Below are 18,890 nucleotides of genomic sequence, written 5' to 3' on the forward strand. Positions count from 1 at the left end.
TATATGGACAGTCCATATCCTCTAATTTCACTTCCTTATATCTTGGTCTTGCGGAATGGCAATGCATGAGTGCTATCACAGGCATCATAGTATAATGATATATCCGTTGTGCTTGTCATGTATATAGACCACCTTTGCCACTTACGATCAGGATCACAACTTCAACAGAAACAATTTCATATCGAGTTACATAATTAGCCCACAGGTGTCCTTTGCCATACCAGTTAAAAGAAAAACTTAGGAATGAATGTTTCGGATTGGTTTCTTATCGATGTTTTCGTCATCGTACTTCTGATTGTAGTTGTAGAGTAGTTAGCAATTTAAATTGATACCAACCAAAACTTTCTTAGGTAAATCAGGCTATCCAGGTTTTGTGACTAACTATCTAAAACCGTTATTTTAAAAGCCAGATCAAACTCATAACCGTTATTTTAAAAGGTTTATAAATCGGGGTAGTAAACCACTGAGCCGCGACCCAATGTAAAATTTTAGGAAATATTAGCGGTAACTGTAGCATTTCTAATGTGCGGTTAGAATGAGAGAAATCGGTTTAACAAAAGAACTTACTGTGATCTATTATGTACAATACATGACGTTGATATTCGTGTTAGATAAAAGGCGTATCAAAATGATGATGGTTTCCTGTATTTTAATGGATGGTGTCGGAATGATGTTACCTCCCATATATCTAATGGTATACACTGGCGGGGCATCAATGGACGATGATAGTACAGAGAATAAATTCAGTCATTCCGGCTCACTGGAACGTAGTTCATATATATATATATATATATATATATATATATATATATATACCATCACGACTATAAGCCCGAATAGTGTCATCCACAGCATTAATTTTGGGATGTACTTACGGCGTTTTCTTCACTGGAGTCAGAAATATAAACTGTTACACAAAGTTTTTTTTTGGTGCCGGCCAAGTATGAACTCAAGACTTTTTCATTGTGATTTAGTTATTTAACTCATCTTTAATTGCTTTTTTTTAAAGAAAGAAGTTGCTAATGTATAACAACGTAATAAGAATAAATGAACGAGTTAAAATGATTTAAATGGACTCATTTCTTCCGTAATGTATAATCTAATATCTGTGTTCTATATTTTTATTTATAAATATTTTGTGTTAATGAAATAAACTGCTAATTTATACATCTATACATATAAAAAAAGAGTGTCTGTTTGTAATATTGAAAAACCGTTTTTTATTACATGCATATGAATATAAATACGTACTTACCGTATTTATACAGCAAAATAATTTTTTTTACAATTTTTTTCTGTCTGTCTGTTTGTTCCGGATAATCCCTGAAGTGGCTGGAGCGATTTTGACGGGACTTTTTTTGGCAGGTAGCTGATGTAATAAGGAGTACTTAGGCTACTTTTATTTTAGAAAAATAAAGTCAAATTCCACGTGGACGAAGACGCGGGAACAGCTAGTGTGTAATATAATGTGCGTAATAAGAGTATATGAATTAGTAAAAAAATATTTTATTATACTTGTTTCTTTCTTTTAAAACGCATATAATAACTATGCATTTGGCGAAGCATACAAACCACATACTAAAATTAACAGGTACTTCAACAAAGGCAAACGATGATTGACCTGCCGCAGTGTACTGCAATGCAGTATACTTTTGACTTGAGTGTTAGTTAGTTCTATTAGAATCGTGTTGTCAGATTACCGGCTTGCTTTCCCCAAATGTTGACCAAAATCCCACTGCAATTCAATTTTAAAGAAAATTTTAATTTCATATAATTAGTTAATGTAGTCCAGTCTAATATTTAGTACTCTAGTAGGTATCTTGTTTTTCTTGTCGTCTTAATTGAAATAATATTAAACATAATAAAATATTTTCACTTCTCCCCTGCTTTAATTGTCTTCCTCACAATAAATATTTTGTTGTCCCAAATTTCCGTTCGCAACAAAATCCCCTCAGATCAGGTAGGATTCACCCCTGGCTGGCATCACTGGTTCGGATAGTGGTTCAAACGAGTCAATGTTTATCTAACTCGTCGATATAATCGGATGCGGAGAGAGTGAAGCTAGCGGTTTTGAAATGCTCGTAGAATTATCTACTCTACATAACATCACGTATTGATAACTTTTTATATTGATAATAATGGAATGGTCAAGGGGGAGTTCCTTGAGCTATATTAAATGGTAGACGAAGATTTCAGTTTGAGGATGAAGTCAGGTCAGTTATCCCATCACGATTCCACCAGAAATTTACCACGATAGTTTCCAGAGCGGATCACGTGGACTCATTCTCATTGCTAACAATTCCTCCACTATCCCACCTATTGATGATAATAATAGGTGGGTAACATGCATAATTGTATTTGATAATTATGACGTACCTACCTGACATTTTTACTAAATACGTATAATTTGATAACATTATCATTAGCGATTCTTATTTCGGAGATAAGTACGGAAATAGATTGAAAGTGGAATAAGTAATACAGAAATTATTTACGCCGTTTTAAAAACAAAATAATGTAAATCTGAACTATACAGGGTATACCAAACCGAAAGCGATAGAAGAGGTACTAAAAAAAGTATAATTTTGAAAATACGAATTTGAAAATTTTCATACTAAATTGATCACTAGACCGCACAGTTTGTAAGGTTAAGGTTTTAAATTCCTTTCAATTTTGCGCTTTGTTTCTTTAAATAAAAGAAGAAAAATGTAGTCTCATCACCTAGGCTTTTGGCTAAATATATCCTTAAAGACTAATTCTATGTATTCTTTATCAATACCATTTCTTTTTCTATTTTATTAAATAATTTATTTTGCACATATCAGCGTAGTGGCATGTATTTGTTTGTACTATTTAAAAATTTACTGTCAATAGAAGTTGAAACTATATTACGTAAATGCATTTTCCCTGATGACATGTTTCTACAAATGAATGCTAGAATGAAATTAGTTACAAATTTCACAGCACACTGTGAAGTCAGGGGGAAAGTACCTCCATCGTCACGATTTCTAGATCTGGACCCAACAAGGCGTCTGTAAGTTATGCAGCCTGACCTTAGGGTCAGTTGCCTAAGCTACCACACAATATAAAGTTCAACATTCTTTATTTGTTTGTAATAGCAACATTTTTTTAATGCCTTATAACTCGGTTTCATAAAGAAAACGTTTAATTTGGAAAAAGTGAAGAACTTAGAGAGAAACAAGAAAAAGATGAGTGTTCCAAATAAATAGAATTGATTTAGAAGTGTAATGTATTCATTCGTGAAGAAATTATTAAAAGAACCTTTTAATCAAGTACGTGTGAAACTGTTTTGTAGTTCATAGTATTTTGTCTCAGGCTCAATTAGCTTCGTATGTCATTAATAGTGTATTTACCTCCATAACATTAATATGGTGATGTCACTATCAAGGCCTTGTTTCATTAAGAACGCGTTTGTACAATAGGCTCTTTTAGATATTTTTCCATAACAAGTATGTAAGTTTTACTGATCACGTAATTTTCTTGTACCTGCCTCCGAATTATTTCTTATTTTATTAGAAGTGTTAGTCCTTTAATTATTATTTTGTGTTAAGATTATTTTACATCAGAAACGTTTTATAGGATCCCATGAAAATTATATTAACAAGTATCCTATATCTGTCCTACCACGTTACTACGTGTACCACGTACAATATATATCGACGTTTTTTTTTATTAAAACCCATTCAGCATTTTAATTCTGAAAGCTCCTGAAACAGAAATTGAGAGAAAAATCCTTATCTTTATGGGTTAAAATAAAATTATAACGATAAAATAGAAGGTAATTATGGACTGAAGGAATTACCGATTTATGAAAATTGTGACTATTACGACGTAGTCTTATAGACCATAAACCACAATGACTAACAAATTATTAATTATACAACCAACTCCCGGTTTGTCCTGCATGATTAATTATACAATCTGTAGGAGAATTAGGTATGTAAGTACTGTTCGTTGCTTATACAAATTTACTGCAACAACAATAATGGCGACAGGTGCATAAACGCTCCCAAGCGTCACAAACGTTCCGGATACAAGGGACGATAACAACCACCAGGCTATTCCAGTCCGCTGCTTATGACCTGTAACAAAAAACAACATTTTCAATCTTATCGCCTATGTCACAAAGCCTAGGATGACGACAATTATAATTTTACAATCGATTATCTACTTCCATTCTTGTTACCTTTCCACGTATACCAACAGAGGAAACGGGCGAACACGTCTCGTGGGAGTGAGAGAGACAGTATTTGAACATCCCATTCAAATGGTGACATACGTTACGCAGGTATATTGTAGAGCCAGTTTTTGTGTGGGCAGACAAGTGGGAGTTAGAAAAACTGTAAACAAACTTGGAATGAGAAATTATACGTTTGTATCATTTTCATATGTTTTGGCGTCGAAATCGAAGTTTTTTTTTTCTATACAATGTACTTGTATAGAAAAAAATGACCTCGTGCTTATTTATAATAGAGATGCAAGGACAACTCTGGATCTGCCCCCTTTTAATTTTCCAACTGATCGCTTCATTGGTTGTAAACTCAAGGTAAATTGAGGTAAATTTGTTCCAAAGGGTTAAAGACTGACTGTACATGTATTCGTATATATGTACTCATAATGAAATAGTTCTATTTTGAATATTATTAGTGCCAATTTGCTTACGTTCATAGCAACGGCGCCTTACGTTAGGCGAAGTTTACAATATGTCATTCTTATTCGACGCCCATTGTGTCGCGGTGTTGGTTAGAATACTGATTTAAGTTTACCCGACCACTGATGTGGAACGTATACTATTATTGAAACCACACCAGTGTGATAGCTTTTTTATAGTCTCGGTTTATATGTGTTAAAATAAATTTGTATGCAGGTAGTGATGAGTTCCTCTGCGAATGTGCTGTCTGGGCATGTCTCCTGCGATATTTCTCCGTTGATTATTAATTTATAATTTGCTGTACAATCTAAACGTGTAATACAATTTAACTTTTATTGTCAGTTTCAATATAAAAAAAGTTAACAATAAATTAATCAATGGTTTTCTCTAAATATGTATGTGATCACTTATGCAACAAAAAGTTATATATACAGTTTCTCAGCGATAGCGTGTATGTATAACGTCGTGGGAAGTGCATTGATTCAATTAACAGTGTAAAATTAACTACAGCGAGATGTGCGCGGGCGTCTGTGTTCGACATGCGCGTGAGTTTATCGCTAAGATAAAATAATACAAAGAACTCTTATTGAGACTTCTTAGCAGCTGTTGAGTTCATTTAATTGTGATAACAGAATAGTGTCATATTAATTATAATACATACAATTATTTATATATGTTCTATAAATAATTATAATTAACTTATCAACTCAATTTTAAAACGAAATGAAGAATAATTTCCACTATACATCACACTAATTTGTTGTTTGTTTATATAATAACATTGGTAATTTTATTTTTTCTTATAAGGTGTCAGAATAAATCCCGTCATTTCTGTTCACTGTGATTTCGATATTCACTCCCTTTCTTGCCATAACATCTTTCACACAGTCTATACATATATTTTTACCCTTATAACCACATTATTACATATCTTTCCAATGCGGTTGGCAACGGTTCTAAACGGTAGAATGTCGTTTATGGTCAAATAAATAACTAGACTAATTCTTTGCTGTAGAGAGTATATTCGACACAAAACATAAAAGTAAAAATTTGTACATAAGAACGTGGTTCAAAATAAGAAAATATTATAAAGATTATGTTATGTCGCCAATACTTTGTTTATAATATTTTCTCATTCGCTACGTTCATACTTCCTGTGAAGTCTTCATTCTTTATCTTGTCTATTCTTGTCACATCACACATCCATTTGGTATTAATCTAGATATACAGACAAGTATAATCACAATGTTTCCAACCACAGCATTAATGCTTGCGTGGGTGTGGAAACCCAGTGGGTAACCCACTTCACGTCTCTCTAAATACCGGACTATACTTGTTTAATTAGGGATAACTAGCTATCTAATATTCTCGTAATTTTACTACACCCACACTATGCTGGTTTCAAGAATGTAAAGTACTGTAAGTTCGCCTTAGATAAGCGAAGACATGTATAGATAAGAATAATTTCGTTATATCCGTTTTTAAGTAGGTTTATTCTAATACAACACATTGTTAAAATTAAAATTGTGAACATTACATACTATGATGTGCATAATGGTATCTACAGCGATAATTTCTTATTTTTGTAAAAATATTAAGTATTAATTTCTAATGAAACGATGAAATGTGCTGATAGACGTTTTCCAAAGTATCTGTTTCACAGCAGCTTTGTGAAATAAGATGTAATTGTGATATATGTAACTGATATTATATATACGGAGGGATATCAACCGAAATGGCCACATATGAATACCATGAGTATCACATGATGATGTACTGTACTTGCATGGTTACCTAAATGGTAACCATGCAAGTACAGTATATCATCATAAGATGGGCTACATAATGATGGAATACATAAGATGGGCCAGTTTGTTTGGCATATCAGTTAACTAAAAAAAATTGTTTTTTTTACTACTACATATGTTGATCAAGATTTTATACATAGTATATTTACATCTCTCTTTCAGTCCCCCTCTCAAACCTAGCGTTTCACTGCATTTCATGCAGCCTCCGCATATTCACTGACCCACATCCTAGGCGTTAACTCAACAACTGTTTCAATGCTTAGCAAGTTTTCGTAGGGTTGGTATTTTTTTCCATTTTTGTCTAAAAATAAAAAAAACGTGTTTACTTTTGTTTCGGATATCTAAAAAATAACTGTAATTGTGTCAAGTACGTAAAGTACGTTTTATGAAAATTAAAGACTTTTTGCTGTTGTAATCAATGTTCCCTCTGTTTCTACCCCTCCTAATCTTAGTCATTCAAAGTTGATTGGAAGAAATCCTTTATTTGGTATAAGTCCGCCATTGTACAATTCATTTCTTATGATCGTTTGTTCATTCATATTCAGTGTTTTTACTGGACAATAAAGTATTATGAACAAACCTCTCAGAAATTTCCGTTTATTGAACAATTATTTCCATTGGTATAAAGCTAATATCCTGAATCCTGAATTAATTATTTAGAATTAACCTCAGATCATTTTATACTTTATAAATATTCTCAAGCATCTGTATTTGGAAAGTTGGTATTTAAATGAAGTGAATTGTTTGAGACAACAATAAAATATGCTAAAAAATTATATGTATATAATTTTTTTTATTACTTTTTTAATTACCATATGGGTACTGCGCCCATCTTATAATATGGAACAATAGAAAGGTAATGATGATTGAGCAATGTCAATCAGGGATCGTCGTAGGTTTGTCATCATGGTTGCAAATCAGCTTCTTTTATAATGAAATCTTGAGCTTTGAAAGAATTTGCCATATAAATCCTTATGATATAATCTATATTTACGTCAATTTCCATTAAATTCCGTTCAACTGTTTAGTTGTAAAACGTAATAGACAGACACTTATATTTACAACGTTAGTATGAATGAACCAGTGCATTTAAAATATATGTCTCAAGTTATGCAGTTATCGAATTGGAAGGTAGCCCTAACGGGACTTGAGGCTTTCTATCTTAGCCTATCAATAGCTCGATAACTCGTTGAACACAGGCGGCGACGGCTCTCAAAGCCCTTCTCACTCTTATGTAATTGTGTTTTATGTTCATACGGATTGCTTGTGTAATCTGCCGTTAAAGTTTATGACTTATAATTGTGTTAATATATTCTAATATTATCGATATATATGCTGATTGTTTGTTTGTTATTTTTCACGAGGAAACGGCTGAACTGACTTATGAATAAAAAAAATGTAAATAGTATATGTCTGTCCTTATAATACAATCTATTTACATTCGTAATCTTGTTTATGAGATTGTATGTTGTCCTCGACTTCATCTACACAATATTTCATCCCCCTTTTCAACCCCTTCCAGATTATTTCATTAGATAAAAGATAGCCCATGTCCGTCCACTTGATAGAGTATCTCATAAAGCCGATTACAAATGTATTATTTATATAAATTTATTTGATTATCAATTAGTTTTGTAATGAGCCAAACTACTTGAATAGTAATTTGCACCTGTACAAACAACTATAAATTATTAAGTACATTTATACAAGCATTCAGTAGAATTGTTTATCAACACTGTTTTATGAGATACATATACATAGGATATTATCTAGATTTGTATAAATGGATGAAAATGTATATTACATTTTAATTTTTTGTAAGTTTAAATGTAGATAGTACTTAAGTATTCAATTTAGTAATTATTTTGTTTCTCTGTAAACTATGAAAATATGTACTGTAATGTGAAAATAAATAATATACTAAATTCCGTAATGATACGATGTGGTTATAGTTAAGTATATTTTTAATGGTTGATAATGGTAGTCTATCCTGGCGTATTTACCAATAATTTAAGGATGACTTTCTGCGGGGACTACGTGGATGGTACATAGGTGGCAATGAGGTACTACCCATCAGACAAGAGTAAACTTCCGTAATGGCGAATGTGGTTATATATAGATTTTAGTATAATTAGTTTTGGTTTAGTTTAGCTAATTACGTTACATTTGACGGTAGGCCCATGAATGATCTAATTTACTATGATTGATTTGGGCTTGGAAGCTTATTTGATAATAAACAGAGTGTTATTGTAATGCTTGAGTTCGTATTTTTACCTGCGGCTTGTAAAGTATATAAAAATGTAACTATTACTCCGTGTATACAGGATTAATACCTTTGATATTACATTATGTTGTCCACCATGATGGTAGTGGTACACCAGTTCAATCGGATGAGTTTCCCCATGATTCCACAATAAATAGTTAATCATGAAAATTTTCATCTTAAGGGAGTCTGCACGAAGGTTGTGATAAGAGATTGCTATTGCTTTATATATAAATTTTCTTTATTTGAGGTACCAACAAGACTTCAGCAATGTTTAAAATCTATTATTATCATTCTTTGCAAGTAGATCTGTTATATGTAATAGTTACTACGCATATATTATTATAATTACTTGTTGTCACTTATTTTGATACTGTATAAATAATGCTAAATGAACCTTATATTGAGAAAAAATGCACCATAGAAGTTGTCGAAAAAGAGCCAACCAGTCCGTTTTCTATAAATCCAAATCTTTCAGTAATATCTCTTACCAAAAGTTAAGGAATATTTGTATTGCAGATAAAAGATCGTTATAAATTTAATGTCTTCCGAGTTCAATGTGTCGTACTAAATAATGCCGATGTACCTATTCGTAAATTATAAGTAAGTAATTACTGTAAGGAAACTACTCTTTTTTTCTATTTTTCTGGTGACCCTCATCGTCAGTAAAACGAATGTTGTTACCTTTTTTCCACTTGGTTGAGTTCGTAAATACGTGAGTTGCACATAGGTCTTTGTTCTGTGATGTTTCATTGTTGTACCCAATGCCTATTCCATTGGTGAATTAAAGACATTATAGATAATTTTCCAATGACTTACATATCCTATGCATTTGGCGAGTATCCATCTATGCTAATATAAAGTGACAAAATTTTCTGCTGAAAGTCTGCGAATAATATTCATGTTTTCCGCGCGAGCAGCACTGTGGTATATAGCTAGTATTTTGTAAGAAGATAAGTGAAGGATAATGAATATTCATGACAACAAAAAAATCTGTATACATTTTTAAATAAGAATTTGTAAGGTACACATGTTTTTTTCTTTATTGTACAAAAGGCGAGCTTAATACCATATGGTATTCTCTATCAGCTAACCTCTTCAGCTTTTCTTCTGTATATTCACAATACAATATTATATATGGTATTCGATAAGTAGCCAAATATTCAGAGATAGAGAGCCAAACATTCTTAATATATCATTACTCATGCTAATCTTGGCAAAAGCTCCAAGTCAATTCGGGTCATCTATATACGAGAACATAACGTATTCCTTTGGAAGACCACTTCATAGCTAAAACTACTGTTATGTTATTTTTCATGGTATTAAATGATTGAAATTACTTATGTGGTAAATAATATCCGATATCTTAGCTGATATAGCTAACATATCGGATATTATTCAGCGTGTTAGCTATTTCATTAGGTACGTAAGGATATGTCTATAAAAAAATACTCAACTCTGTACCTCCATATACATTTATAACGTTGCCCAGAAACCTAAAGTTAATAAACTTATTAATATAATATAGTAGTTAAAATGTTTTTACAGCTTTTTTTATGCCACATTTGTTGAAAGATCGTCTATTATAATGACAAAAACAAATCCCAGAATAATAACAATAAACATAAAATATTCTATTCTAAAAATAAAGTGTGTTTCGTCGCGTGCCCTCGAATGTGTATCATTACAGTCCCTTGGCACTGCGCGGGCGCATGTCGTGAGGGGAGCCCCACGCACGTGCTCAATTACGAATACAAATCATGTCCAAACAAAACGACTAGACACGAAAAGACACAACGCCGGACGAAGATGTTCCTTTTCATGTTTCAATTGATATTAATGTGAGTGGCGAAGTGTCCTTATATCGATAAGAAGTCATATTAGATTGATAGAAAAACACAAATAAAACAAACTAAATATTTTCATTATATCTTCTAAACTTTTTTTTTTCAACATGAACCTCTCTCATACATTATTCCAAATATATCTTAATTTACACCACTTTCGTGTCATATATATATCATACCATCTTATTACCGTAGTAAATCTTTATTAGAAGTCTATAAATTCAGATTCGAAGCGGCAATAAGAAGCAGGCATTATTGTCTCTTCATCGTAACGTTCAAAATTACTCGTGTCACCCGGAGATCTATATTTCGGAATAAATGGCGGAGGAATCCGACAGTTAAGAAGAGCTTCCCACTCAATCCCTCTGAACCATCTGTGGTTCTTATAATCCATCACTCCATTTTTCATAACGCCAAATCTTTTAGTAATATCCGCCTGAAGTACATTTCTCACGAGATCTCTCAAATCGGCATTGAAACTAGAAGGACATCTGTATTTTGCGCCGACAATTTTTTCGTATGTTTTCATGGGATCAGTTGCATAAAATGGAGGATATCCTGCATTCATTTCAAATAGCAAGACACCAAATGACCACCAATCGACAGAAAACCCATATCCTTTGCTTAAAATTAGCTCCGGAGCAAGATATTCAGGAGTTCCACATAAAGTCCACGTTCTACCTTGTAGTATTTTGCAAAAACCAAAATCTGTGATTTTTAAGTAACCAGTTTTATCGATCAATATATTTTCAGGTTTCAAATCCCTGTACACTAAATTGCAGAAGTGTAGGTATTCTAATGCTAAAACTACTTGACTAGCGTAAAATTTTGCTAAAGGCTCTTCGAATTTACCCATTCTTCGGAGGTGAGTGAACATTTCTCCGCCTGGTACAAAGGGCATTATAAAGTAAATATAGCTATTATCCTTGAAACTAAATTCCATAGATACTGTAAAGGGAAATTTTATGGCTTCCAGAATACGTTTCTCATACAACGTGTGATCCACTTGCTTCATTTTTATTACCTTTTCTTTTTCCAGTACCTTCATTGCGTAATGTTTGTAACTTTTTGTATGTCTTAACAGTATTACTCTGCCAAAAGCTCCCGTACCTAGAGTTCGCACGCGTTCTAGTTCTGAAAAAACAATATCGAACGTAGGATTTTTACACCAACGCTGTTCAAATTCATTCTTTAGCTGTCTTAAATATTTAGTGTACTGCAATTGTTGTTGTTCCGTATAGCCGTCATTTACTTCCAGAGATGTAGACTGAGAGGGTGGACGGTACGATATTTCTTTCGATGGACCAACATTTTTACGCGAGTACATTTTACATATTTCATAAATGACATCACGGTAACAGTTGGCTCACAGCCATCGTGATTTATCTTATGCAATACCAATGCAGAATGTTATTTATTTGAAATTGTATCCTTCGTAGGTACTTACTTAAAGAAATCTACTAATGTTTGTACAAAATCGAAAGTAAACGAGGGTGTTGCGAGTACAGAGTGCGGGGTGAACGGACGGCCAACCCCTACCGATCAGCTGTTTAGGGGTGCCACGCCATACCGCGCCAGCCGGTCGCCGTCCCGACTAGTGTATTGATCAGACACGTGAAAGTTTTCTCCCTCTTCCATGCTTTGTCCAAACATATTACGATTTTGCCATTATACGACCAGAAAATTTTATATAACATATTATTATTATTAAGCTGCGTAACTAAACAACTGTTAAATTACTGTTGATGTTTACACTTATCTGGAACTTAAAAATCGGTAACCGTTAATAATACAACATTAAAAACAATAAGAGCTAAACAATACAAAAATCACAGCTGTAGAATTCTATTCGAAATTGCACAGCAGTAATTAACGAGTGATTACATTACAATTAATAGTACATTAACTTCTTTCAGGTACATATTACCTATACAGTTGTTGCTGCGTTACGTTTATTAATTTCGCACTACTATCATACAGGCACGCTTATAATTTCGCCGCAGTAATTCGAATTACTCTTGTATTATTTATGAGTGTTCTTATTAGGTATTAGTGGGTCGGCTGTCATATATAAAACTATAGCTGTTGGCATTTGTTACAATACCGTTAGTTAGCCATAACATGAAATACATTCTACTTGCAAAATTATATGTACGTACATTTTTTATTACGATGACGCATCAATAAAACCGAAATGACAGCGACCGTTGACGTTCTAAGAATAATATGATCCTTCGAGCCAGATGTTGGTCATGGAAAAGCGATAACAACGACATATGGTTTTAAATTATGTGAATTATTTACACAGGTCAGTTTTAATTATGTAAGAGACCAATTGTAATTCAATATACTCGTTTCATCGTAGGTGATACGCGAACGGGGCCATGCAGTATTATTGCTAACGTATAAAGGTATGCTCGTAACTCAATCCGGTTGCCAGGGCAGTGTATTGCGTGCGATTTCAATATTGATTGATTGAAAGACAAAAGCTAGTATTCAATAGTATAGGTTAATGACAGTAGAAATAGATATTATTCAACTTCATATTTTCGGCTACAAATGGGCAGTTTAACATAATTATTTGATGCAAAATTACGGGATTAAAACGGGATGAAAGGCATTCGATATAATAGCTTTTATTAAAAATCTGAATTTATACTTATATTTAAAATCAATTGCTATGCATAACCAATTTATTCTTAATTATTTATTAAAAATATTACGTCAAAATGTTCATATTCTTTTTTGAGATCTTACATTATAGCGCACTAAGCTACCGCTTTTTTGCTAAGATTTGCAGAAGTTTACCATAGTTAAATCATCTATGCGATTCAATATAATAATAATGAGGCTGGACAATTCACACGATGCCATTTAAACCCAAGATAAGGTCGTGAATACATTTCGCATCGGACGTGGATTCGAACCCGTGTTTATCGGAAGTAAAGCGCTGTGCTAATCCACTAGACCAGCGAGGTCGTCAATAATATAACCCACGCTAACTCGGTCCGGTCGATTATCGGATCGTGACAAATTTTACGTGTTAGAGTTGGGTTAATCGTGCAACATGTTGATGCAGTTCGTCTGACTTTAGATACCGACTTTACAAAATAATGCGTGAAAACTAGTTACTATACTATTAGATAACATTGCTACAGCCTAAACGTCGGGAGGGCAGTTGAACGCAGAGTTTCTATCTGTGTACAGAGAAATGGCCAATATTAAATCGACAAATCGGCCTGACCTAGTACCAAATCTTGTAGTCACTTTTACAGTCTATATAGTGTGAAGTTATGACTGTCAATAACAGTATATGATATTTCGTCGCGATGACTTTATTGCGTGATTTGACGTTGACCTCAATTGTCGTGACCACCAGCAGTGATTTCGATGTACTGACTCCAAGGTCAAGACAACAAGGGTCGCGAATCCCACGATTTCATTTTAAAGTTGACCACAATAAAACTGTTATTTTTTCTTTCTAATAAGCAATAATGGTATCCATATTGAAATACTTTTTATATATTGCTTTACGTTTGTTTATATTTTTGGTTTAGATTCGTTGTTTTACAAGACCGTTGTCTAAAAAGTAATAGTAAAATATAATAAAGCAGTAATAAAGTATAACAGATTTACGCGACTCTGTTTAGAGGATACATTATAGATTTTTCACAAGAATTGAACTGTTCTCGGTAACTGGTACTTACATCACTTTTGACATCTGATAGCCCATATCAGATGATGGTAGCCATATGGTGAAGAAATCGGTAAGCTATCCTTTCTATCTCTTTTTCGAACTCTTATACATAGATATTTAGATTAATAAGAGATACGACTATATGCTAACTAATAACGAAAAGTATTGTTGCCTACCATTTCTCTACTTTCTGAACATAGTTTTAACTACGCTAACAAATTTATTATATTTACAGAACCACCACCTGGTATTTATTACTCATGAGTTAATGGACCATAATCACTACATGTGGTTACCTATTATAAAATAGAAACAGTTAAATTAACCGTTCAGAGATGGACGGTGCGTTTTCATTGTAATTTTTACGCCCAGATTCTATTATTTGAAATTTGAGATTAGTGAATATAATTATTGTCTAACAAACGAAGACTCATGTAATGTACTGTAGAACAATTTAAAATGAAACTGACTTACATTATTTACGTACTAAAATTATTCTCTGTATCACCCATGGTTGACTGATAGATAATGCCACTAAGTGTTAAGTCCGCCTGATATACTTTTGAATTATATGCTTTAAAGTTATATAAATATTCTCTCTAATAAAAGTATTCTCAACCACTGAATCGAGATACTTGATTTTTTAATACATAATCTACTAAGAAAACACAAAACCTTGTAATATGATAAAAGCCTCCTGTAAACATTATTACTAATGAAAGAGGTTCCCATGACGACTGTAGTTTGTATATAACGCAATATCTCTACCAAGTGATCATCAATCTTAGATCTTAGATTTTCAAATAAAAATTTTACTAGGTTGACTCTAATCTAATGTTGTCCCTATGGAAATCGGTTATTTTTGGTATAAAACCATGGTTATTATAAACTAACTAAACCTTGAGTAAGTTTTCGTTCTTAGCGCCGAATATGACATTAAAGGAGGGGACAGAATCAGATTGCTTCAAACAGCGATATCTATTTGTTGCAATTGTATTTCGCTGTCCAGATATATTACGAGCATCGGTCAAGGTTGTGGAGGCCCACAACACAACGCGACTCATAACAACTTGGCACGTCACCAGTTTGCCGTACTGAGATTATTTATGTGTTACTAGTTTTACCAAGCGACTAGCGTCTTCAGTACCGGGATATACATATAGATAGATTAGAAAGAAATGTGAACCTTTGTCCTTTCTAATTATTTATGTGTGTGTTGAACGACCGTTTCTTAATCGCTAATGCACTAAGCGGCGACAATGTCATTTATAGAATCCTTATATTATTAGTGGGAGTTAATCAGGGTTAAGGTACCCGTAGTTACGTAGATCATATTCTTGAATGAGTGTTATTTTTTTCCATAACGCATTATAACATCATTACAAGTATTTAATTAATGATACAATGGTTGTTTTATACAATTTGAGTTACCATAGTCATCATCAATGTACTTCTGTGGTCTATGCTTATTTTAAGCTATTATCATTACTATTGGAGATTTCGTTTCATCTTTATGTACAGCGGCAGTTGTACTAAATAAAACATATGATTGCAATTTTATATACATTGTTTAATGCCTCATTTCTTTTTAGTAGTTGATACAATTATTTTTATACTTCCGGTGACAATGTCAGCTACTCAGTATAAGGAACTAGCCGGAAAAGCCTAGTGGAATACCGACTTAAAAGGGGCTCGTTAGCATTACAACGTATATACGACGGTTATATTTCGAGGACACTAAACATCGTAAAAACTAGACTACGAACTCGTTTCCCAACGTTGATGGCTGCTTGTTATGTTGAATATTTAAGATTTGCTAATTTCAAACGTGTACTGACGTCAATACAGAAAGTAAATAATATTTTTTATTAAAAGTAAAAAAAAATATGAAAATTACTTGTGATAGGTGGGCATAAATATTTTGAAGTAAATCGTGACAGATAAGATATCATTGACACTCATATGCTACGCAGCAGATACAATTGATTCGACCTTTACAATAAATCTCAATCGTAGTACTGCTGAAATGTATCTATTCTACACATATGTTCCATACTATTATATATCTGAAATTACTATAAGTAATCCCTATATTACTATACTAGCTGTACCCGCGACTTCGTCCGCGTAAAATAGTGACCTTGAGCAAATAATAAAAAATATATATTAATAATCTAACCCAATAAAAAAGTTACATCGTTCTAGCTTCAAAAATGAAATTTCCATACATAATTCCATACAATTCAATCAACAGCCAAAAACTAAGTTTTAAACTACTATCTTTAAAATGAAGATACTTCCATACATACCATACATACATTACATCTCCCCTTTCAACCCCTTATAACCCTTTTTCTTGGTTTTTTAATGCTACTTATATTAGTGTCATCATGTACCAATGATAAGATGTCGCTATACTGTAACCATTTATGGCTGAGTCTTGTGGCGGTAGGTACTGATATTTTCTCAACAGCCTAAAAAATGGGTTTCAAGTTTCTAGCTTTAAAAAATGACAATACATGCATACAACATTTTAACTCCCCTTTTGACCCTTACAACCCATTTTCGTTAATTATATTTAATCAATACGCAAAAAAATAAGATTGAAGCTTAAACTTTTAAAAAATTCCTCTTTCAGTCTCTTATAACCCTTTTTAGCATTAATCATCAGCATCTCAAGATCTAGACTTTAAATTTCATTTAAATCAGTTCAGAAGTTTTGGCTTTTAAGACAGACAGACATAGTCACTTTCACTTTCATAATATTAGTAAGGTATTTATTAAATAAACTGACCCAAAAAAGCGTAAGAAAAAAGCTTCATCGTTCTAGCTTCAAATATGACGAATTTCCATAAAAACTTTTATCTGCTATTTTATTTTACCCCTTGAATGGTGACAATGTGATATTTACAAATTTAAATGTCATATTTATTTATATTTAATAAACAGTTTAAACATTTCTTTAAATTCTTTTGAAAATTGGTGGTCCAGTTGGCCAATAACATAATAAAATTTTGTTAAATCAAAATAATAGATGTGATATTCTAAATTGCAAACTATCCCTCTACTTGCGCGAACCATATCTCTGACTCTACTGGCCAGAATGGAGAAACGCGTATTCCGAACCTGAATAGCTCGGATGGAACGGTAGATGTTGTTTCTTCCAAGGAAATGTTGTTCATATGTATTGCCATCATTTTTAATATTATATGTTGTTTTATTCTTCAAAAATATTAATAATATGTTCTTACGCTCTTGTCCAAGAGCAGGGTCATCAGATATAGGCTATACCAGGATTATATTTATGTATTTATAAAATAAAATTGCAGAGCAAACGTTTATTCATTTAAATTCATAAGGAGACAACGGATTGACAATAATCAGTTGCGCGCGCTGCTTATACAAATGACATATATGTTTATTTATGACATATGAGCGTTAATAAGTCGCATATCTAGTACAATACTGATGTAATTCAGAAATTAAAAATTTTTGAAAATAGACTTAATAACACAATTATAAAGTAGACTTTCCAAAATATCTAATTTTTTAGTTAAGCCATTATTATAATAAGTGTTTATTCAACCGCATAAAGATAACCTTGCATTACCATTTTCAACCCCTTACAACCCTTTTTTCGCATTAAAAAGTAGCCTATGTCCTTCCTCGGCGTCTAGACTATACCAAATTTCATTTAAATCAGTTCAGTAGTTTTGGCGTGAAAGCGAGACAGACAGACAGACAGAGTTACTTTCGCATTTATAATATTAGTAAGGATATTATTAAATTACAATAAAAATGATGACCGACCGTCTTACAAATTATTATAAAATGTAAGTACTTTAAAAAGCTTTTGTTATCGGTGACACTGATAACAACTGCAAGGCATTATTTGGCAACTGGTTTCTGATATTTTGGCACATGATTATTGTTGGCTTAAATAGGTCATGTTTATTGAGAAATAATAATAGGTGTTAATATTAAAATATTAACCAATTAATTTTATAATAATGTTTTTACCACTTTTTCTATTACAACGTTTGCCATTTACGCGATGTCAATCAAAGGTTCACGGTCGTTGCGTAACACCCTTTTAACCTCGCTATCCCTCTAAGTAAAAATATCTCACCTTTTACATTAAAAATATACGGGATCTCCGGCGATCAATATTTTCCTTCGCTTTACGTCAGAATAATTCATGATCCTTTTTATCAAGACTGGCAAGCTTGAAGCTGGGTATAATAACAAAATTGTTATTGCCATGTCGTTAAACGGGAGTAACTAAATGATTTGTAGTTCTTGATGATTGTGCGTCCCAGTTAACGAAATTAAACGCGCCCTCAGCGTTATTGTAATGATATCATTGCTATTATTCAATTGATACCTTTTGTTTTTATATCTTGTATATATACATACACCTATAACTGTACCTATTTTATGATTGCCATCATCATCACCTAAATTGATGATAATGAAAAATGTTTGAGATACATAGATTACATAAGATTGAAACGAAATAAGTTTAGTTAACTGTTAGGTCTAACACATTACTGTTCATTTCATCTCCATATCCAATGTAGGCGGCGTATCTAGATTTAAGGTT

At 32.6% G+C, this 18,890-nt stretch overlaps 2 protein-coding genes across 4 annotated transcripts in view; one reads left to right on the top strand and one right to left on the bottom strand.

Moving 5' to 3' along the window:
• The window catches only part of LOC131852699 (leucine-rich repeat and calponin homology domain-containing protein), a 64,749-nt gene that overhangs the window by 9,862 nt on the left and 35,997 nt on the right, over positions 1 to 18,890 (top strand). The window lies entirely within an intron of this gene.
• LOC131852700 (cAMP-dependent protein kinase catalytic subunit alpha-like) lies at positions 10,681 to 11,917 on the bottom strand. Its single transcript, XM_059203417.1, has one exon. It carries the CDS (start codon positions 11,915 to 11,917, stop codon positions 10,796 to 10,798), a length of 1,122 nt encoding a protein of 373 aa, XP_059059400.1. The 3' UTR covers positions 10,681 to 10,795.

Source organism: Achroia grisella, unplaced genomic scaffold (assembly GCF_030625045.1).
Source record: "Achroia grisella isolate CSIRO2021 unplaced genomic scaffold, CSIRO_AGI_Agris_v1 utg856, whole genome shotgun sequence".
In the NCBI taxonomy this organism is placed as follows: domain Eukaryota; kingdom Metazoa; phylum Arthropoda; class Insecta; order Lepidoptera; family Pyralidae; genus Achroia; species Achroia grisella.